The sequence below is a fragment of the Bombina bombina genome, chromosome 4, assembly GCF_027579735.1.
Source record: "Bombina bombina isolate aBomBom1 chromosome 4, aBomBom1.pri, whole genome shotgun sequence".
Lineage (NCBI taxonomy): Eukaryota > Metazoa > Chordata > Amphibia > Anura > Bombinatoridae > Bombina > Bombina bombina.
This window is the reverse complement of record NC_069502.1, coordinates 686,219,747-686,240,402: the sequence shown is the minus strand read 5'-3', so window position 1 is coordinate 686,240,402 and position 20,656 is coordinate 686,219,747. Positions and strand designations below refer to the sequence as shown.

General features: G+C 40.4%; 1 protein-coding gene across 1 annotated transcript in view; it reads right to left on the bottom strand.

Annotated features, from left to right (window-relative positions):
* FIG4 (FIG4 phosphoinositide 5-phosphatase) overlaps positions 1 to 20,656 on the bottom strand; it is a 1,077,570-nt gene that overhangs the window by 734,577 nt on the left and 322,337 nt on the right. The window contains exon 5 of the mRNA XM_053710848.1: positions 1,966 to 2,122. Within this exon, the coding sequence (XP_053566823.1) occupies positions 1,966 to 2,122 (157 nt within the window). The remainder of the gene's footprint in view (positions 1 to 1,965; positions 2,123 to 20,656) is intronic.

The window sequence follows — 20,656 nt, the reverse complement described above, 5'->3', positions numbered from 1 at the left end:
TAGGATGAGAGCTACTGAAATCCTATTGGCTGTTCAAATCAGCCAATAGAATGAGAGCTACTGAAATTATATTGTCTATTCAAATTAGCCAATAGAATTTCCGTAGCTCTCATCCTATTGGCTGATTTGAATTTCCAAAATCAAATCAGCCAATAGGAATGCAAGGGACGCTATTTTGAATCGCGTACCGTGCATTGAAGATTCAGTATACGGCGGCGACAGTATGAAGAGGATGCTCCGTGCCGGATGTCTTCAGGATGGACCCGCTCCGCACCGCCCCGGGATGAAGATAGAAGATGCCGCCTGGATGTAACTGGTGTAACATTATATGATTAGAATTGAAAGAAAGATTCCTGTTTGAGATTGGGCCATCATTATAGAGCTCTGAAGATCACTCAGACTTCCAGAATGTTAATAGGCAATATTGCCACCTGTAGAGACCAAACTCCTTGTACTCTCAGAGACCTCTAAACTTACACCCAGCACAGAATGCCAGCATCTGCTGAGAATGAACCCCCCCTGAACAATTGAATGTTGCTGCTTCCACCAATTCAGGGACTGTCTTGACACCTATTGCAGAAATCTAAGACAAGTCCTGTCAATTCCATTTACACAAAGGAGACAGTTGACAGAGGCCACAGATCAAATCTGGAGAAGTGGGCCTCTATCAACGCAACCACCTCCATACACTAGGCTACAATTATTCACTTTCTATGTTTAAGGGAACTAGACAAGTCACTGCATATATGTGACACAGTGGAGAATTGCCTATGAAGACTGTAACCTCAACTGCAGATATACATCTGTACTTAGACGGAGCGAGATATAGCAGTCAGAACAGCTCAGTAGAGCCCGAGGGTCCAGGAAGAGGAGGATTATGTTATGAGAGGCTTACGTGATCTGTAGTTCTGCCTCCACCTGGTGGACAGGTAAGTATATCCTACATATGATGATTTGTAGACTCTCAGCATCATTTAACAGAAATCTGTTTATTGCAAACTAATATAAGCAAATAGATGACAGATTTGGGGCCCTATGGCTTTGGGTTGGAAAATTCCAAAGTTTAACACACAGCTCTAATGATATAACTGAATATAAAAACACAGATGTGGCCAAAAGTAAAGGTACGCTTCTACTTTTTGAGGAAAAGGCACAATTTTCTCTGAACTAAGTAAAAAAAGTGTGTGGTATCCACCATTCTTTATTTCAAATATAACAGAACAGAAACTTCACTTTTGATTTATGATTTTACATAGTACTTTAAACAGAAGAACATATGAGAATGGCATGGACAAAAATATTGGTACTCTTAACCTAATAATTTGTAGCACGGCCTTTGGAGACAACAACTGCAATTAAGCTCTTTTTGTAGCTCTGAATAAGATTTCTACACTCTTGACTAGGATTTTGGCACACACTTCTTGAGTAAGCTGCACCAGTTATCTCAGGTTTGATGGGGGGGCTTTCCCAGCTCTTTCCACAGATGTTCCACGGGATTCAGCTCTGCGCTCATAGAAGTATGTTTTGGGTCATTATCCTGCTGAAGAACCCATGACCTGCAACTGAGACATAGTTTTCTAAAACTGGGCAGTACGTTTTGCTCCAGAATGTCTTGATAATCTGCTGATTTCCTTGTGCCATGCCCAGATTCTAGGAACTCAAGTGCCAGCAAAATAACAGCAAAACATCACTGAGCCTCCTTCATGTTTCATGGTAGGGATGGTATTCTTTTCATTGAAAGCTTCTTTTTTTTTCTTCTGTAAACATGGAGTTGTGATTTACCAAAAAGCTCTACTTTTGTTTTGCTGACATTCTCCCAAAAAGAATGTGGCTTGTCAACATGCATTTTGGCAAACTTTAGTATGGTTTTTTTGTGTTTCTCTCTTAAAATGCAAGGGTACCAATACTTTTAGCCACATATGTAAGTGCATTATTTTTTCTTTAAATCTTGATGGAACGCAGTACCTGGCTTCATCTGGATGGGTAACTCGTACTGAGTCATTAGGAATATAGATCATGGTTGTATCTTCCACTTTATAGATTGCATGCCCACCAATATCAGCCATTTTTCTTCTCTTGGTGATGAGGACAATGTAATATCCTTCTAAAAAACGCACAAATCCTGTTGAAAAATAACAAATTGTGTACAGTCAAAATACATAAAAATGAATTCATTATTAACAATGCCTGCCAGGTATACCGGTATTTGAAATCGGGCTCACTTAACTATCATCATTCAGGATATTTCCGCAATTAATCATTTCAACCCATTTTGATACATTTTAAAACATTTTAAGACTCCAAACATTGCAATCATATGCTAACTATATTTTTTTAGTTTTTATTAAATAAAACAATGTTTTAAATATGTGCACTAAGCAATAGCTAATAACTTTTAACAGTCCAAGGTGAAGAAATCGATAAAAACACGTTTTGAGGTGCATTAGAAAAATGTTAGAGAACAGAGTTATCACATGATTGACAAATTAATTGAAATTACTTGAATTTGAAACAATAAGACATCCTATATATGTATTAGAAGGCTCTTCTGTTAGACTGGAATACAGCGGCAGAGTAAATTGATGAAAAAATCTTTCAGCCTGTCATCGCCCAAAGAGGATCCTCAAGACAAAGGAAATAGCCCAACATCGCCCTTACTAAAGACAGGAACAGACGGCTCCTGTTAGCTACACTTCTGCACTGAAAATCGTCCGCCAAGCTTAAAGGTACCCCTCTCATATGGTTAGTGTGATCCAATACTCGCTAAGAGCAAGATCAACCACATATGAGAGTGTAACTGTTTCAATCGCAACCACAACTACAGAGAAATTTATAAGAGAGAATTGGACAATTCTCATTGCAATATTTATATAGCACCGGTCAATCTGAATATTAGATATTGTGCAAAGCTTAGTATCACGATTTTTGCAGTCTGAGCCTTTGTACTAATCTTTTTTACTCATTTTTATTGTGTTTTGTTATGTACTGGACGTCCAGATAGATGGTTGTTTTTGTGTTTTAATTTCACTCTATATATATTGTATTTATTGTGCTTTTTATTTATGACTACACTTGGACAGAGTTCATATAATATAAATTATACTGGTGACAGAGTATATACTATAGTCTATATATCAATCTAAATCCTATCAGTGTAAAGATCCTAACACTGATAACTAGCCCCATTATTCTGATTGAGGGAATACTATATATACAGTGATACTCAGCTACCCTTTATTATTATTGTATAGGGATTTACTTATCAAGACTATACCTATCTATTGTAATTTGCTTGATCGAGCTCATCCTTAGAGTTAGGTTAATTTTTATAAATTCCTCCTTATACACCACATTCTATATATACGTTCTATTTATATGGTTCTTCAGTGTTTTTAATTTTTAATTTATATATTGTTCAGATTTTCTTAACCCTAATTGTATTAAGAATAAATATTGATATTTAATTTGTATTTTTAAGGAATTTGACAACAGCCTGTTTGAAAACAGAATTTATGTTTACCTGATAAATTACTTTCTCCGACGGTGTGTCCGGTCCACGGCGTCATCCTTACTTGTGGGATATTCTCTTCCCCAACAGGAAATGGCAAAGAGCCCAGCAAAGCTGGTCACATGATCCCTCCTAGGCTCCGCCTTCCCCAGTCATTCGACCGACGTAAAGGAGGAATATTTGCATAGGAGAAATCATATGATACCGTGGTGACTGTAGTTAAAGAAAATAAATTATCAGACCTGATTAAAAAAAACCAGGGCGGGCCGTGGACCGGACACACCGTTGGAGAAAGTAATTTATCAGGTAAACATAAATTCTGTTTTCTCCAACATAGGTGTGTCCGGTCCACGGCGTCATCCTTACTTGTGGGAACCAATACCAAAGCTTTAGGACACGGATGATGGGAGGGAGCAAATCAGGTCACCTAGATGGAAGGCACCACGGCTTGCAAAACCTTTCTCCCAAAAATAGCCTCAGAAGAAGCAAAAGTATCAAATTTGTAAAATTTAGTAAAAGTGTGCAGTGAAGACCAAGTCGCTGCCTTACATATCTGATCAACAGAAGCCTCGTTCTTGAAGGCCCATGTGGAAGCCACGGCCCTAGTGGAATGAGCTGTGATTCTTTCAGGAGGCTGCCATCCGGCAGTCTCGTAAGCCAATCTGATGATGCTTTTAAGCCAAAAAGAGAGAGGTAGAAGTTGCTTTTTGACCTCTCCTTTTACCAGAATAAACAACAAACAAGGAAGATGTTTGTCTGAAATCCTTTGTAGCATCTAAATAGAATTTTAGAGCACAAACTACATCCAAATTGTGCAACAAACGTTCCTTCTTTGAAACTGGATTCGGACACAAAGAAGGCACAACTATCTCCTGGTTAATGTTTTTGTTAGAAACAACTTTCGGAAGAAATTAGTACGCAAAACCACCTTATCTGCATGGAACACCAGATAAGGAGGAGAACACTGCAGAGCAGATAACTCTGAAACTCTTCTAGCAGAAGAAATTGCAACCAAAAACAAAACTTTCCAAGATAGTAACTTAATATCTACGGAATGTAAGGGTTCAAACGGAACCCCCTGAAGAACTGAAAGAACTAAATTGAGACTCCAAGGAGGAGTCAAAGGTTTGTAAACAGGCTTGATTCTAACCAGAGCCTGAACAAAAGCTTGAACATCTGGCACAGCCGCCAGCTTTTTGTGAAGTAAAACAGATAAAGCAGAAATCTGTCCCTTCAAAGAACTTGCAGATAATCCTTTCTCCAAACCTTCTTGAAGAAAGGATAGAATCTTAGGAATTTTTATCTTGTTCCATGGGAATCCTTTAGATTCACACCAACAGATATATTTTTTCCATATTTTATGGTAGATTTTTCTAGTTACAGGCTTTCTGGCCTGAACAAGAGTATCAATGACAGAATCTGAGAACCCTCGCTTTGATAAAATCAAGCGTTCAATCTCCAAGCAGTCAGTTGGAGTGAGGCCAGATTCGGATGTTCGAACGGACCTTGAACAAGAAGGTCCTGTCTCAAAGGTAGCTTCCATGGTGGAGCCGATGACATATTCACCAGGTCTGCATACCAAGTCCTGCGTGGCCACGATGCCCTCTCCTGATTGATCCTGGCTACCAGCCTGGGGATGAGAGGAAACGGTGGGAATACATAAGCTAGGTTGAAGGTCCAAGGTGCTACTAGTGCATCTACTAGAGTTGCCTTGGGATCCCTGGATCTGGACCCGTAGCAAGGAACCTTGAAGTTCTGACGAGAGGCCATCAGATCCATGTCTGGAATGCCCCACAATTGAGTAATTTGGGCAAAGATTTCCGGATGGAGTTCCCACTCCCCCGGATGAAATGTCTGACGACTCAGAAAATCCGCTTCCCAATTTTCCACTCCTGGGATGTGGATTGCAGACAAGTGGCAGGAGTGAGTCTCCGCCCATTGAATGATTTTGGTCACTTCTTCCATCGCCAGGGAACTCCTTGTTCCCCCTTGATGGTTGATATACGCAACAGTCGTCATGTTGTCTGATTGAAACCGTATGAATTTGGCCTTTGCTAGCTGAGGCCAAGCCTTGAGAGCATTGAATATCGCTCTCAGTTCCAGAATATTTATCGGGAGAAGAGATTCTTCCCGAGACCAAAGACCCTGAGCTTTCAGGAGTTCCCAGACCGCGCCCCAGCCCACCAGACTGGCGTCGGTCGTGACAATGACCCACTCTGGTCTGCGGAAGCTCATCCCCTGTGACAGGTTGTCCAGGGTCAGCCACCAACGGAGTGAATCTCTGGTCCTCTGATCTACTTGTATCGTCGGAGACAAGTCTGTATAATCCCCATTCCACTGACTGAGCATGCACAGTTGTAATGGTCTCAGATGAATTCGCGCAAAAGGAACTATGTCCATTGCCGCGACCATCAAACCTATTACTTCCATGCACTGCGCTATGGAAGGAAGAGGAACAGAATGAAGTACTTGACAAGAGCTTAGAAGTTTTGATTTTCTGGCCTCTGTCAGAAAAATCCTCATTTCTAAGGAGTCTATTATTGTTCCCAAGAAGGGAACTCTTGTTGACGGAGATAGAGAACTTTTTTCTACGTTCACTTTCCACCCGTGAGATCTGAGAAAGGCCAGGACAATGTCCGTATGAGCCTTTGCTTGTGGTAGGGACGACGCTTGAATCAGTATGTGGTCCAAGTAAGGTACTACTGCAATGCCCCTTGGTCGTAGCACCGCTAGAAGGGACCCTAGTACCTTTGTGAAAATTCTTGGAGCAGTGGCTAATCCGAATGGAAGTGCCACAAACTGGTAATGCTTGTCCAGAAAGGCGAACCTTAGGAACCGATGATGTTCCTTGTGGATAGGAATATGTAGATACGCATCCTTTAAATCCACCGTGGTCATGAATTGACCTTCCTGGATGGAAGGAAGAATTGTCCGAATGGTTTCCATTTTGAACGATGGAACCTTGAGAAACTTGTTTAGGATCTTGAGATCTAAGATTGGTCTGAATGTTCCCTCTTTTTTGGGAACTATGAACAGATTGGAGTAGAATCCCATCCCTTGTTCTCCTAATGGAACAGGATGAATCACTCCCATTTTTAACAGGTCTTCTACACAATGTAAGAATGCCTGTCTTTTTATGTGGTCTGAAGACAATTGAGACCTGTGGAACCTCCCCCTTGGGGGAAGCCCCTTGAATTCCAGAAGATAACCTTGGGAGACTATTTCTAGCGCCCAAGGATCCAGAACATCTCTTGCCCAAGCCTGAGCGAAGAGAGAAAGTCTGCCCCCCACCAGATCCGGTCCCGGATCGGGGGCCAACATCTCATGCTGTCTTGGTAGCAGTGGCAGGTTTCTTGGCCTGCTTACCTTTGTTCCAGCCTTGCATCGGCCTCCAGGCTGGCTTGGCTTGAGAAGTATTACCCTCTTGCTTAGAGGATGTAGCACTTGGGGCTGGTCCGTTTCTGCGAAAGGGACGAAAATTTGGTTTATTTTTAGCCTTGAAAGACCTATCCTGAGGAAGGGCGTGGCCCTTACCCCCAGTGATATCAGAAATAATCTCTTTCAAGTCAGGGCCAAACAGCGTTTTCCCCTTGAAAGGTATGTTAAGCAATTTGTTCTTGGAAGACGCATCCGCTGACCAAGATTTTAGCCAAAGCGCTCTGCGCGCCACAATAGCAAACCCTGAATTTTTCGCCGCTAATCTAGCCAATTGCAAAGTGGCGTCTAAAGTAAAAGAGTTAGCCAATTTGAGAGCATGAATTCTGTCCATAATCTCCTCATAAGAAGAATCTTTATTGAGCGACTTTTCTAGTTCATCGAACCAGAAACACGCTGCTGTAGTGACAGGAACCATGCATGAAATTGGTTGTAGAAGGTAACCTTGCTGAACAAACATCTTTTTAAGCAAACCCTCTAATTTTTTATCCATAGGATCTTTGAAAGCACAACTATCTTCTATAGGGATAGTAGTGCGTTTGTTTAGAGTAGAAACCGCCCCCTCGACCTTGGGGACTGTCTGCCATAAGTCCTTTCTGGGGTCGACCATAGGAAACAATTTCTTAAATATAGGGGGAGGGACAAAAGGTATGCCGGGCCTTTCCCATTCTTTGTTTACAATGTCCGCCACCCGCTTGGGTATAGGAAAAGCTTCGGGGGGCCCCGGGACCTCTAGGAACTTGTCCATCTTACATAATTTCTCTGGAATGACCAAATTCTCACAATCATCCAGAGTAGATAACACCTCCTTAAGCAGAGCGCGGAGATGTTCCAATTTAAATTTGAATGTAATCACATCAGGTTCAGCTTGTTGAGAAATTTTCCCTGAATCTGAAATTTCTCCCTCAGACAAAACCTCCCTGGCCCCCTCAGACTGGTGTAGGGGCACCTCAGAACCAATATCATCAGCGTCCTCATGCTCTTCAGTATTTTCTAAAACAGAGCAGTCGCGCTTTCGCTGATAAGTGGGCATTTTGGCTAAAATGTTTTTGATAGAATTATCCATTACAGCCGTTAATTGTTGCATAGTAAGGAGTATTGGCGCACTAGATGTACTAGGGGCCTCCTGTGTGGGCAAGACTGGCGTAGACGAAGGAGGGGATGATGCAGTACCATGCTTACTCCCCTCACTTGAGGAATCATCTTGGGCATCATTTTCTCTAAATTTTGTGTCACATAAATCACATCTATTTAAATGAGAAGGAACCTTGGCTTCCCCACATACAGAACATAGTCTATCTGATAGTTCAGACATGTTAAACAGGCATAAACTTGATAACAAAGTACAAAAAACGTTTTAAAATAAAACCGTTACTGTCACTTTAAATTTTAAACTGAACACACTTTATTACTGAAAATGTGAAAAAGTATGAAGGAATTGTTCAAAATTCACCAAAATTTCACCACAGTGTCTTAAAGCCTTAAAAGTATTGCACACCAAATTTGAAAGCTTTAACTCTTAAAATAACGGAACCGGAGCCGTTTTTACATTTAACCCCTATACAGTCCCTGGTATCTGCTTTGCTGAGACCCAACCAAGCCCAAAGGGGAATACGATACCAAATGACGCCTTCAGTAAGCTTTTTCTATGTATCTGAGCTCCTCACACATGCATCTGCATGTCTTGCTTCCCAAAAACAACTGCGCAATAGAGGCGCGAAAATGAGGCTCTGCCTATGATTAGAGAAGGCCCCCAGTGAAAAAGGTGTCCAATACAGTGCCTGCCGGTTATTTTACATAATTCCCAAGAATAAAATAACTCCTCAAAACTATGAAGTATTAAAAATGCTTATATATCAATCGTTTTAGCCCAGAAAAATGTCTACCAGTCTTTAAAGCCCTTGTGAAGCCCTTTATTCTTATTTAATAAAAATGGCTTACCGGATCCCATAGGGAAAATGACAGCTTCCAGCATTACCAAGTCTTGTTAGAAATGTGTCATACCTCAAGCAGCAAAAGTCTGCTCACTGTTTCCCCCAACTGAAGTTAATTCCTCTCAACAGTCCTGTGTGGAAACAGTCATCGATTTTAGTAACGGTTGCTAAAATCATTTTCCTCTTACAAACAGAAATCTTCATCTCTTTTCTGTTTCAGAGTAAATAGTACATACCAGCACTATTTTAAAATAACAAACTCTTGATTGAAGAATAAAAACTACATTTAAACACCAAAAAACTCTAAGCCATCTCCGTGGAGATGTTGCCTGTACAACGGCAAAGAGAATGACTGGGGAAGGCGGAGCCTAGGAGGGATCATGTGACCAGCTTTGCTGGGCTCTTTGCCATTTCCTGTTGGGGAAGAGAATATCCCACAAGTAAGGATGACGCCGTGGACCGGACACACCTATGTTGGAGAAATATTTATTTCATTTATTGTTTTCTGGTACTTACTAGTATTTTTGAAAACTACCATAATATGAACTGAGAATTTCTCTTATACATATAGATCACCTTACCTAGCTTTAAGCGCCAATACTATTTTCTATATCTAAGAATTATTCATACCTCCTCCTCCTACTAACCCTCTTCAGCCTGCCAGCTTCAGTTCATATACAGCCAAGAGGGCTTGTTCAGAGAGTAAGGGGAGAAATATAAATTCTGATTTGTGACATATATCTCCCTAGGTAGCCAGACAGCACACAAGATAATCTGTTGACTCATAAGTGAGTAAAGTTTCTCAAAAAAACCTTACATTGTTAACATGATAAAATATTATGTTGTGGTCTTCCAGAAAATGTTAAAGGGACATTAAACCCTTTTTTTTTCTTTCATGATTCAGGTAGAGAATACAATTTTAAACAACATTCCAATTTACTTTTATTATCTAATTTACTTCATTCTTAAGATATCCTTTGTTTAAAAATAGCAATGCACATGGGTGAGCCAATCACACAAGGCATTTATGTGCATCCACCAATCAGCAGCTTCTGAGCCTATCTAGATATGTTTTTCAGCAAAGGATATCAAGAGAATGAAGCAAATGCGACAATAGATGTACATTAGAACGTTTTTTTAAAATTGCATGCTCTTTCTAAATCATGAAAGAAAAAATTTGGGTTTAATGTCCCTTTAACCCCTTAATGACCACAGCACTTTTCCATTTTCTGTCCGTTTGGGACCAAGGCTATTTTTACATTTTTGCGGTGTTTGTGTTTAGCTGTAATTTTCATCTTACTCATTTACTGTACCCACACATATTATATACCGTTTTTCTCGCCATTAAATGGACTTTCTAAAGATACCATTATTTTCATCATATCTTATAATTTACTATAAAAAAATTTATAAAATATGAGGAAAAAATTGAAAAAAAACACACTTTTTCTAACTTTGACCCCCAAAATCTGTTACACATCTACAACCACCAAAAAACACCCGTGCTAAATAGTTTCTAAATTTTGTCCTGAGTTTAGAAATACCCAATGTTTACATCTTCTTTGCTTTTTTTGTAAGTTATAGGGCCATAAATACAAGTAGCACTTTGCTATTTCCAAACCATTATTTTTCAAAATTAGCGCTAGTTACATTAGAACACTAATATCTTTCAGGAATCTCTGAATATCCATCGACATGTATATATTTTTTTTTAGTAGACATCCCAAAGTATTCATCTAGGCCCATTTTGGTATATTTCATGCCACCATTTCACCGCCAAATGCGATTAAATACAAAAAATCGTTCACTTTTTTACAAATTTTTTCACAAACTTTTGGTTTCTCACTGAAGTTATTTACAAACAGCTTGTGCAATTATGGCTTAAATGGTTGTAAATTCTTCTCTGGGATCCTCTTTGTTCAGAAATAGCAGACATATATGGCTTTGGCGTTGCTTTTTAGTAATTAGAAGGCTGCTAAATACCACTGCGCACTACACGTGTATTATGCCCAGCAGTGAAGGGGTTAATTATGTAGCATGTAGGGAGCTTCTAGGGTTAATTTTAGCTTTAGTGTAGTGTAGTAGACAACCCCAAGTATTGATCTAGGCCCATTTTGGTATATTTCATGCCACCATTTCACCGCCAAATGCGATCAAATTAAAAAAAACGTTAAATTTTTCACAATTTTAGGTTTCTCACTGAAATCATTTACAAACAGCTTGTGCAATTATGGCACAAATGGTTGTAAATGCTTCTCTGGGATCCCCTTTGTTCAGAAATAGCAGACATATGTGGCTTTGGCGTTGTTTTTTGGTAATTAGAAGGCCGCCAAATGCCGCTGCATTTCACACGTGTATTATGGCTAGCAGTGAAGGGGTTAATTATGTAGCTTGTAGGGAGCTTGCAGGGTTAATTTTAGCTTTAGTGTAGAGCTCAGCCTCCCACCTGAAACATAAGACCCCCTGATCCCTCCCAAACAGCTCTCTTCCCTCCCCCACCCCCCAATTGTCCCCGCCATCTTAAGTACTGGCAGAAACTCTGCCAGTACTAAAATAAAAGCTATATTTGGGCTTTTTTTGTGGGTTTTTTTTTAGCATATTTACATATGCTGCTGTGTAGGATCCCCCCTTAGCCCCCAGCCTCACTGATCCCCCACCAAAGAGCTCTCTAACCCTCCCCCTCTGCCTTAATGGGCGCCATCTTGGGTACTGGCAGCTGTCTGCCAGTACCCAGTTTAGTGAAAAAATGTGCCTTTTTTTAAAAAAAAAAAAAACCTTTTCTGTAGTGTAGCTTCCCCCCCAAGATCAACCCCCCACCCCTTCCAGATCTCTTAGCTGTTTATTTACAGCTTTCAAAAACTTATTTTTTTTTACTTTTGAAAGTGTATTTTTCTGTAGTGTAGCGGTTCCCTCCCGCTCCCGCCCCGTGCACGCGCCCGCCCGCCGCCCCCCGTGCACGCGCGCGCTCCCGCCCCCCTCCACTCCACTCGGCACATCGATGGCCGCCCACCCGCCTCCCAGACTTGCTCCCACCCACCAACGATACCGGCCACCGATGTCAGGTGCAGAGAGGGCCACAGAGTGGCTCTCTCTGCATCGGATGGCCAAGGGGGGTTATTGCAGGATGCCTCCATATCGAGGCATCACTGCAATAACCGGAAAGCAGCTGGAAGCGAGCAGGATCGCTTCCAGCTGCTTTCCAGACCAAGGACGTACACCACACGTCCTCGGTCATTAACTGTATTTTTTTTGAGGACGTGTGGCGTACGTCCTTGGTCCTTACGGGGTTAAAGGGACATGAAAGACAATTTTTTTTTTTTTCGTGATTTAGAAAGAGCATGTCATTTTAAAAAACTTTCTAATTTACTTCCATTATCTAATTTGCTTCGTTCTCTTGATATCACTTGCTGAAAAGCATATCTAGATATGTTCAGTAGCTGCTGATTGGTTGCTGCACCTAGAGGCCTTGTGTGATTGGCTCACACATGTGCATTGCTATTTCTTCAACAAAGGATATCTAAAGAATTGAGCAAATTAGATAATAGAAGTAAATTGGAAAGTTGTTTAAAATTGCATGCCCTATCTGAATCATGAAAGTTTAATTTTGACTAGACTGTCCCTTTAACTATATTTATACTAATCTACTTCAACCATATTTTAAGACATTCCAGGATCTATGAACTATAAAGGAACAAAAAAAGTAAAATCTAAAATTAAAACAGTAAAACACCCATTTTATGATAAACTATTTACAAAAGTCATCAAAGAATTTATGAAAACTCTAAGGCCTAATTCCACTGCTGTTGTAAAATCAACGTTTATGGAGATGGCTTATGCTACTACCAGTTTACACATTTTACAACAGCAATAGAAACTTAGTCATAGCGCGCATGCGACCTTCTGAGTCTCATGCGCATGCATGCTTTTCTGAGCCATGTAGTGATCATAATGATTATTACATGACATCTATTATTTGAATAAAGGTCTCTTTTCAACTGAGGAGCATCCTCACTTCTTTTTATGGTAAAGTTGTTTGGAGGTTTCATTAAAGAAGCCTAACGTTCCTTAAAAGGAAAGGTATTTGTCATTTTTATCAGAAACAAATGTAGCTTTGATCTAATAATGCAATAATTAACAATAAAGATTTAAATTAGCAGTACTGCTATTTTGTTTAAACTGAAATGTAATAAATGATTATTAAAGTCACCTGTAAAATTGGTAACACCTGCCCAATGTGTTGCTGTGACAAATAGGACATCCCTGCTATAATACAGAGGAAGCTATAATATCATCTTCAGGTGAAATTGAAACAGCACAACTTTTTCAAATAAATAAAGAAACAACAACACATAAAAGGGATATGAAACCCCAAAAAATATTTTGTGATTCAGACAGAACATATCAGTTTATAAAAAAAAATCAAATTTACTTCTATTATCAAATTTTTTTTTTAATTCCCATGATATTCTGTGTTGAAGAGATACCTAGGGCGGCATTTGGAGGACCAAATAGCAGGAGATAGTGCTGCCATCTAGTGTTCTTGCAAATGGATAACATTCTTGCAAAACTGCTGCCATATAGTGTTTCAGAAATGGGCAGGCTACTAAGCATACATTCCCACTTTTCAACAAAAGATACCAAGAGAATGAAAGAAAATTATAATAGAAGTAAATTGGAAAGTTGTTTAACCCTTTGGCTGCTAAGCCATTTCCCACCTGGGTGCTAATATTTTATTTTATTTTTGAAATTTTTGAAAACATTTTTTTTAACTTTTTTTTTTACAGACCCCCAAGACTTACACTGTTGGAAAAGTTAAGCGATTACCTTTCCAACAATGGGTCTTGGGGGTCTGTAGCTGCTTAGATGCTTGAGATACAGGCTTCTAAGCACATGCCCCCTCCTCCTATACTTAGCATTGTTAAATATAAAGTTGCGCGGTGACATCATCACGTAATTGCGCGTGACGTCACTGCGCATCACGTGAAGCCCCGGCGATGCCTGTCACTCTACAGGCACGATCGCCGGGGTAGGATCAATAAAGGAGCCCCCAGATCTCCAAAAAGGTGGGAGATTGCTCATGATGGCTCTGAGCCGTCATTAGTACCAGAGTGAGAAACTCTGTAACGGCTCAGAGTCGTCATTAGCACTCAAAGGGTTAAAATCACAATCAATATCTGAATCATGAAAAAACACTGCACTGTAAATTTTCCCTTTCTAAGACTTAAAGTGAATGTAAACTTTCATGAATCAGCGCCCGGTTTTTAAAAATACCATTAAAAACATGGGCACTTTTATTCATGAAAGTTTGCATTGCAGCGTATTTTACAAATATTTACCTTCTTCACCAAATCCGGATCGCTGATCCCCCGCCCGCAGTTCCTCTGTCCTTATGTCACAAATGACAAAACCGGCTTCTTCCAATCATGGCTTCTCCCCCAGAGCGTCCATCTCGTGAGGCCACGTCGTGATTGGAGGAAGCCGGTTTCGACATTGCAATGTAAGTACAGCAGGAAGAAGCGGGAGGGGGATCGCCGATCTGGCTTTGGTGAAGAAAAAGGTATTTGTAAAATATGCTGCAATGTAAACTTTCATGAATGTAAGTGCTGTAGTATTTTTAAAAACCTAGCACTGATTCATGAAAATTTACACTCACTTTAAAGGGAAACTCAAGTCAAAATACACTTTTGTTATTTAGATACAGTATGCAGTTTTAAGACACTTTCCAATTTACTTCCATTATCAAATTTTGCACCGTCTTTTTATATTCACACTTTATGGGGAACAAGAATTCTACTGAGCATGTGCACAAGCTCACAGGGTATACATATACTAATCTGTGATTGGTCGATGTCTGTCACATGATACAGGGGATGGCAAATGGGAGATAAAATACATTTGTCAGAAAAAAAATCTACTGCTTATTTAAAATTCAGAGTAAGTGCTATTGTTTTGTCTTTTTATTGTGCACTTGTTAATAATGTAATTCTACTGCATTGAGTGGTTCCTAATTACTTTTTATACCAATATTACCATAATTGTAAATTACTCATTTAGGTTTATTCTTGCTCACTAAAACCACCACACATAATGGAAATCAGTTATTTCAAATACAAACAAAAGCCTATCCGCTAGATTTAGAGTTTTGTCGGTAAAGACCCGCGGTGCTAACGAGCCTTTTTTTTCCAGCGCACCCTTAAGACAACGCTGGTATTATGAGTTGTCTGAATGGCTGCGTTAGCCTCAGAAAAGTGAGCGTTGAGCCAAATTTAGCTCCACTTCTACTCTCAATACCAACGTTGCTTATGGTAGCGGTAAGCTGGAAAAACGTGCTCGTGCACGATATCCCCATAGGAAACAATGGGGCTGAGCTGGCTGAAAAAAATCCTAACACCTGCAAAAAAGCAGCATTCAGCTCCTAACGCAGACCCATTGTTTCCTATGGGGAAAATTAATTTTATGTCTGCACCTAACACCCTAACATGATCCCCGAGTCTAAACACCCCTAACCTTACACTTATTAACCCCTATTCTGCCGCCCCCGCTATCGCTGACACCTGCATTATATTATTAACCCCTAGTCTGCCGCTCCGGACACCGCCGCAACCTACATTATAGCTATGAACCCCTTATCTGCTGTCCCTAACATCGCCGACACCTATATTATATTTATTAACCCCTAATCTGCCCCCAACCCCCCAACGTCGCAGCCACCTACCTACACTTATTAACCCCTAATCTGCTGACCGGACATCGCCGCCACTATAATAAATATATCAACCCCTAAACCGCCGCACTCCAGACTCGCAAACACTATAATAAATTTTATTAACCCCTAATCTGCCCTCCCTAACATCGCCGCCAGTAAACTCTGCCAGTACTAAAATAAAAGCTATATTTGGGCTTTTTTTGTGGGTTTTTTTTTAGCATATTTACATATGCTGCTGTGTAGGATCCCCCCTTAGCCCCCAGCCTCACTGATCCCCCACCAAAGAGCTCTCTAACCCTCCCCCTCTGCCTTAATGGGCGCCATCTTGGGTACTGGCAGCTGTCTGCCAGTACCCAGTTTAGTGAAAAAATGTGCCTTTTTTTAAAAAAAAAAAAAACCTTTTCTGTAGTGTAGCTTCCCCCCCAAGATCAACCCCCCACCCCTTCCAGATCTCTTAGCTGTTTATTTACAGCTTTCAAAAACTTATTTTTTTTTACTTTTGAAAGTGTATTTTTCTGTAGTGTAGCGGTTCCCTCCCGCTCCCGCCCCGTGCACGCGCCCGCCCGCCGCCCCCCGTGCACGCGCGCGCTCCCGCCCCCCTCCACTCCACTCGGCACATCGATGGCCGCCCACCCGCCTCCCAGACTTGCTCCCACCCACCAACGATACCGGCCACCGATGTCAGGTGCAGAGAGGGCCACAGAGTGGCTCTCTCTGCATCGGATGGCCAAGGGGGGTTATTGCAGGATGCCTCCATATCGAGGCATCACTGCAATAACCGGAAAGCAGCTGGAAGCGAGCAGGATCGCTTCCAGCTGCTTTCCAGACCAAGGACGTACACCACACGTCCTCGGTCATTAACTGTATTTTTTTTGAGGACGTGTGGCGTACGTCCTTGGTCCTTACGGGGTTAAAGGGACATGAAAGACAATTTTTTTTTTTTCGTGATTTAGAAAGAGCATGTCATTTTAAAAAACTTTCTAATTTACTTCCATTATCTAATTTGCTTCGTTCTCTTGATATCACTTGCTGAAAAGCATATCTAGATATGTTCAGTAGCTGCTGATTGGTTGCTGCACCTAGAGGCCTTGTGTGATTGGCTCACACATGTGCATTGCTATTTCTTCAACAAAGGATATCTAAAGAATTGAGCAAATTAGATAATAGAAGTAAATTGGAAAGTTGTTTAAAATTGCATGCCCTATCTGAATCATGAAAGTTTAATTTTGACTAGACTGTCCCTTTAACTATATTTATACTAATCTACTTCAACCATATTTTAAGACATTCCAGGATCTATGAACTATAAAGGAACAAAAAAAGTAAAATCTAAAATTAAAACAGTAAAACACCCATTTTATGATAAACTATTTACAAAAGTCATCAAAGAATTTATGAAAACTCTAAGGCCTAATTCCACTGCTGTTGTAAAATCAACGTTTATGGAGATGGCTTATGCTACTACCAGTTTACACATTTTACAACAGCAATAGAAACTTGGTCATAGCGCGCATGCGACCTTCTGAGTCTCATGCGCATGCATGCTTTTCTGAGCCATGTAGTGATCATAATGATTATTACATGACATCTATTATTTGAATAAAGGTCTCTTTTCAACTGAGGAGCATCCTCACTTCTTTTTATGGTAAAGTTGTTTGGAGGTTTCATTAAAGAAGCCTAACGTTCCTTAAAAGGAAAGGTATTTGTCATTTTTATCAGAAACAAATGTAGCTTTGATCTAATAATGCAATAATTAACAATAAAGATTTAAATTAGCAGTACTGCTATTTTGTTTAAACTGAAATGTAATAAATGATTATTAAAGTCACCTGTAAAATTGGTAACACCTGCCCAATGTGTTGCTGTGACAAATAGGACATCCCTGCTATAATACAGAGGAAGCTATAATATCATCTTCAGGTGAAATTGAAACAGCACAACTTTTTCAAATAAATAAAGAAACAACAACACATAAAAGGGATATGAAACCCCAAAAAATATTTTGTGATTCAGACAGAACATATCAGTTTATAAAAAAAAATCAAATTTACTTCTATTATCAAATTTTTTTTTTAATTCCCATGATATTCTGTGTTGAAGAGATACCTAGGGCGGCATTTGGAGGACCAAATAGCAGGAGATAGTGCTGCCATCTAGTGTTCTTGCAAATGGATAACATTCTTGCAAAACTGCTGCCATATAGTGTTTCAGAAATGGGCAGGCTACTAAGCATACATTCCCACTTTTCAACAAAAGATACCAAGAGAATGAAAGAAAATTATAATAGAAGTAAATTGGAAAGTTGTTTAACCCTTTGGCTGCTAAGCCATTTCCCACCTGGGTGCTAATATTTTATTTTATTTTTGAAATTTTTGAAAACATTTTTTTTAACTTTTTTTTTTACAGACCCCCAAGACTTACACTGTTGGAAAAGTTAAGCGATTACCTTTCCAACAATGGGTCTTGGGGGTCTGTAGCTGCTTAGATGCTTGAGATACAGGCTTCTAAGCACATGCCCCCTCCTCCTATACTTAGCATTGTTAAATATAAAGTTGCGCGGTGACATCATCACGTAATTGCGCGTGACGTCACTGCGCATCACGTGAAGCCCCGGCGATGCCTGTCACTCTACAGGCACGATCGCCGGGGTAGGATCAATAAAGGAGCCCCCAGATCTCCAAAAAGGTGGGAGATTGCTCATGATGGCTCTGAGCCGTCATTAGTACCAGAGTGAGAAACTCTGTAACGGCTCAGAGTCGTCATTAGCACTCAAAGGGTTAAAATCACAATCAATATCTAAATCATGAAAAAACACTGCACTGTAAATTTTCCCTTTCTAAGACTTAAAGTGAATGTAAACTTTCATGAATCAGCGCCCGGTTTTTAAAAATACCATTAAAAACATGGGCACTTTTATTCATGAAAGTTTGCATTGCAGCGTATTTTACAAATATTTACCTTCTTCACCAAATCCGGATCGCTGATCCCCCGCCCGCAGTTCCTCTGTCCTTATGTCACAAATGACAAAACCGGCTTCTTCCAATCATGGCTTCTCCCCCAGAGCGTCCATCTCGTGAGGCCACGTCGTGATTGGAGGAAGCCGGTTTCGACATTGCAATGTAAGTACAGCAGGAAGAAGCGGGAGGGGGATCGCCGATCTGGCTTTGGTGAAGAAAAAGGTATTTGTAAAATATGCTGCAATGTAAACTTTCATGAATGTAAGTGCTGTAGTATTTTTAAAAACCTAGCACTGATTCATGAAAATTTACACTCACTTTAAAGGGAAACTCAAGTCAAAATACACTTTTGTTATTTAGATACAGTATGCAGTTTTAAGACACTTTCCAATTTACTTCCATTATCAAATTTTGCACAGTCTTTTTATATTCACACTTTATGGGGAACAAGAATTCTACTGAGCATGTGCACAAGCTCACAGGGTATACATATACTAATCTGTGATTGGTCGATGTCTGTCACATGATACAGGGGATGGCAAATGGGAGATAAAATACATTTGTCAGAAAAAAAATCTACTGCTTATTTAAAATTCAGAGTAAGTGCTATTGTTTTGTCTTTTTATTGTGCACTTGTTAATAATGTAATTCTACTGCATTGAGTGGTTCCTAATTACTTTTTATACCAATATTACCATAATTGTAAATTACTCATTTAGGTTTATTCTTGCTCACTAAAACCACCACACATAATGGGAATCAGTTATTTCAAATACAAACAAAAGCCTATCCGCTAGATTTAGAGTTTTGTCGGTAAAGACCCGCGGTGCTAACGAGCCTTTTTTTTCCAGCGCACCCTTAAGACAACGCTGGTATTATGAGTTGTCTGAATGGCTGCGTTAGCCTCAGAAAAGTGAGCGTTGAGCCAAATTTAGCTCCACTTCTACTCTCAATACCAACGTTGCTTATGGTAGCGGTAAGCTGGAAAAACGTGCTCGTGCACGATATCCCCATAGGAAACAATGGGGCTGAGCTGGCTGAAAAAAATCCTAACACCTGCAAAAAAGCAGCATTCAGCTCCTAACGCAGACCCATTGTTTCCTATGGGGAAAATTAATTTTATGTCTGCACCTAACACCCTAACATGATCCCCGAGTCTAAACACCCCTAACCTTACACTTATTAACCCCTATTCTGCCGCCCCCGCTATCGCTGACACCTGCATTATATTATTAACCCCTAGTCTGCCGCTCCGGACACCGCCGCAACCTACATTATAGCTATGAACCCCTTATCTGCTGTCCCTAACATCGCCGACACCTATATTATATTTATTAACCCCTAATCTGCCCCCAACCCCCCAACGTCGCAGCCACCTACCTACACTTATTAACCCCTAATCTGCTGACCGGACATCGCCGCCACTATAATAAATATATCAACCCCTAAACCGCCGCACTCCAGACTCGCAAACACTATAATAAATTTTATTAACCCCTAATCTGCCCTCCCTAACATCGCCGCCACCTACCTACAATTATTAACCCCTAATCTCCCGCCCCCAACGTCGCCGCTACTATAATAAAGTTATTAACCCCTAAACCAGTGCTTTCCAAACTGTGTGTCGTGACACATTAGTGTGTCGGCAGCAGTGTGTAGGTGTGTCCCTGCTTCAGCACATAATTTTTTAAATTTAATTTTTTTTTTTATTGTTTTTTGGTTTCCAACTTTCCGCCTGCTTGCTACACATATCACATGGTTGACACGTGATTGATACCTAGTGGATCACAGATCATCCTAACCTATTGATGCAGCTTAGTGGGAACTGAAACTATTCCCATTGGCGGCACATTGGGTCCTGACTGCATGTGTAGTCTCCTCAATCGGCTTGTGACTGCATGTATAGTCAGCAGTGTGTTTGCAGCACAGGCAGTAGTCAATCGAACTCACAGAGCTGAGGGTGGCAGCTTAAACGCTGAGCTGAAGTCAGAAGTCAAAGTGTTTTTTTTTTTCCCAGTAGTGCATTGCTGCTCCTGCTCTTGATATATAGATAGGAAGTGGGAGCTTAAAAATGCTTGATGATAAAATGCGAGTGTTTTTATCTAATATTGCACCA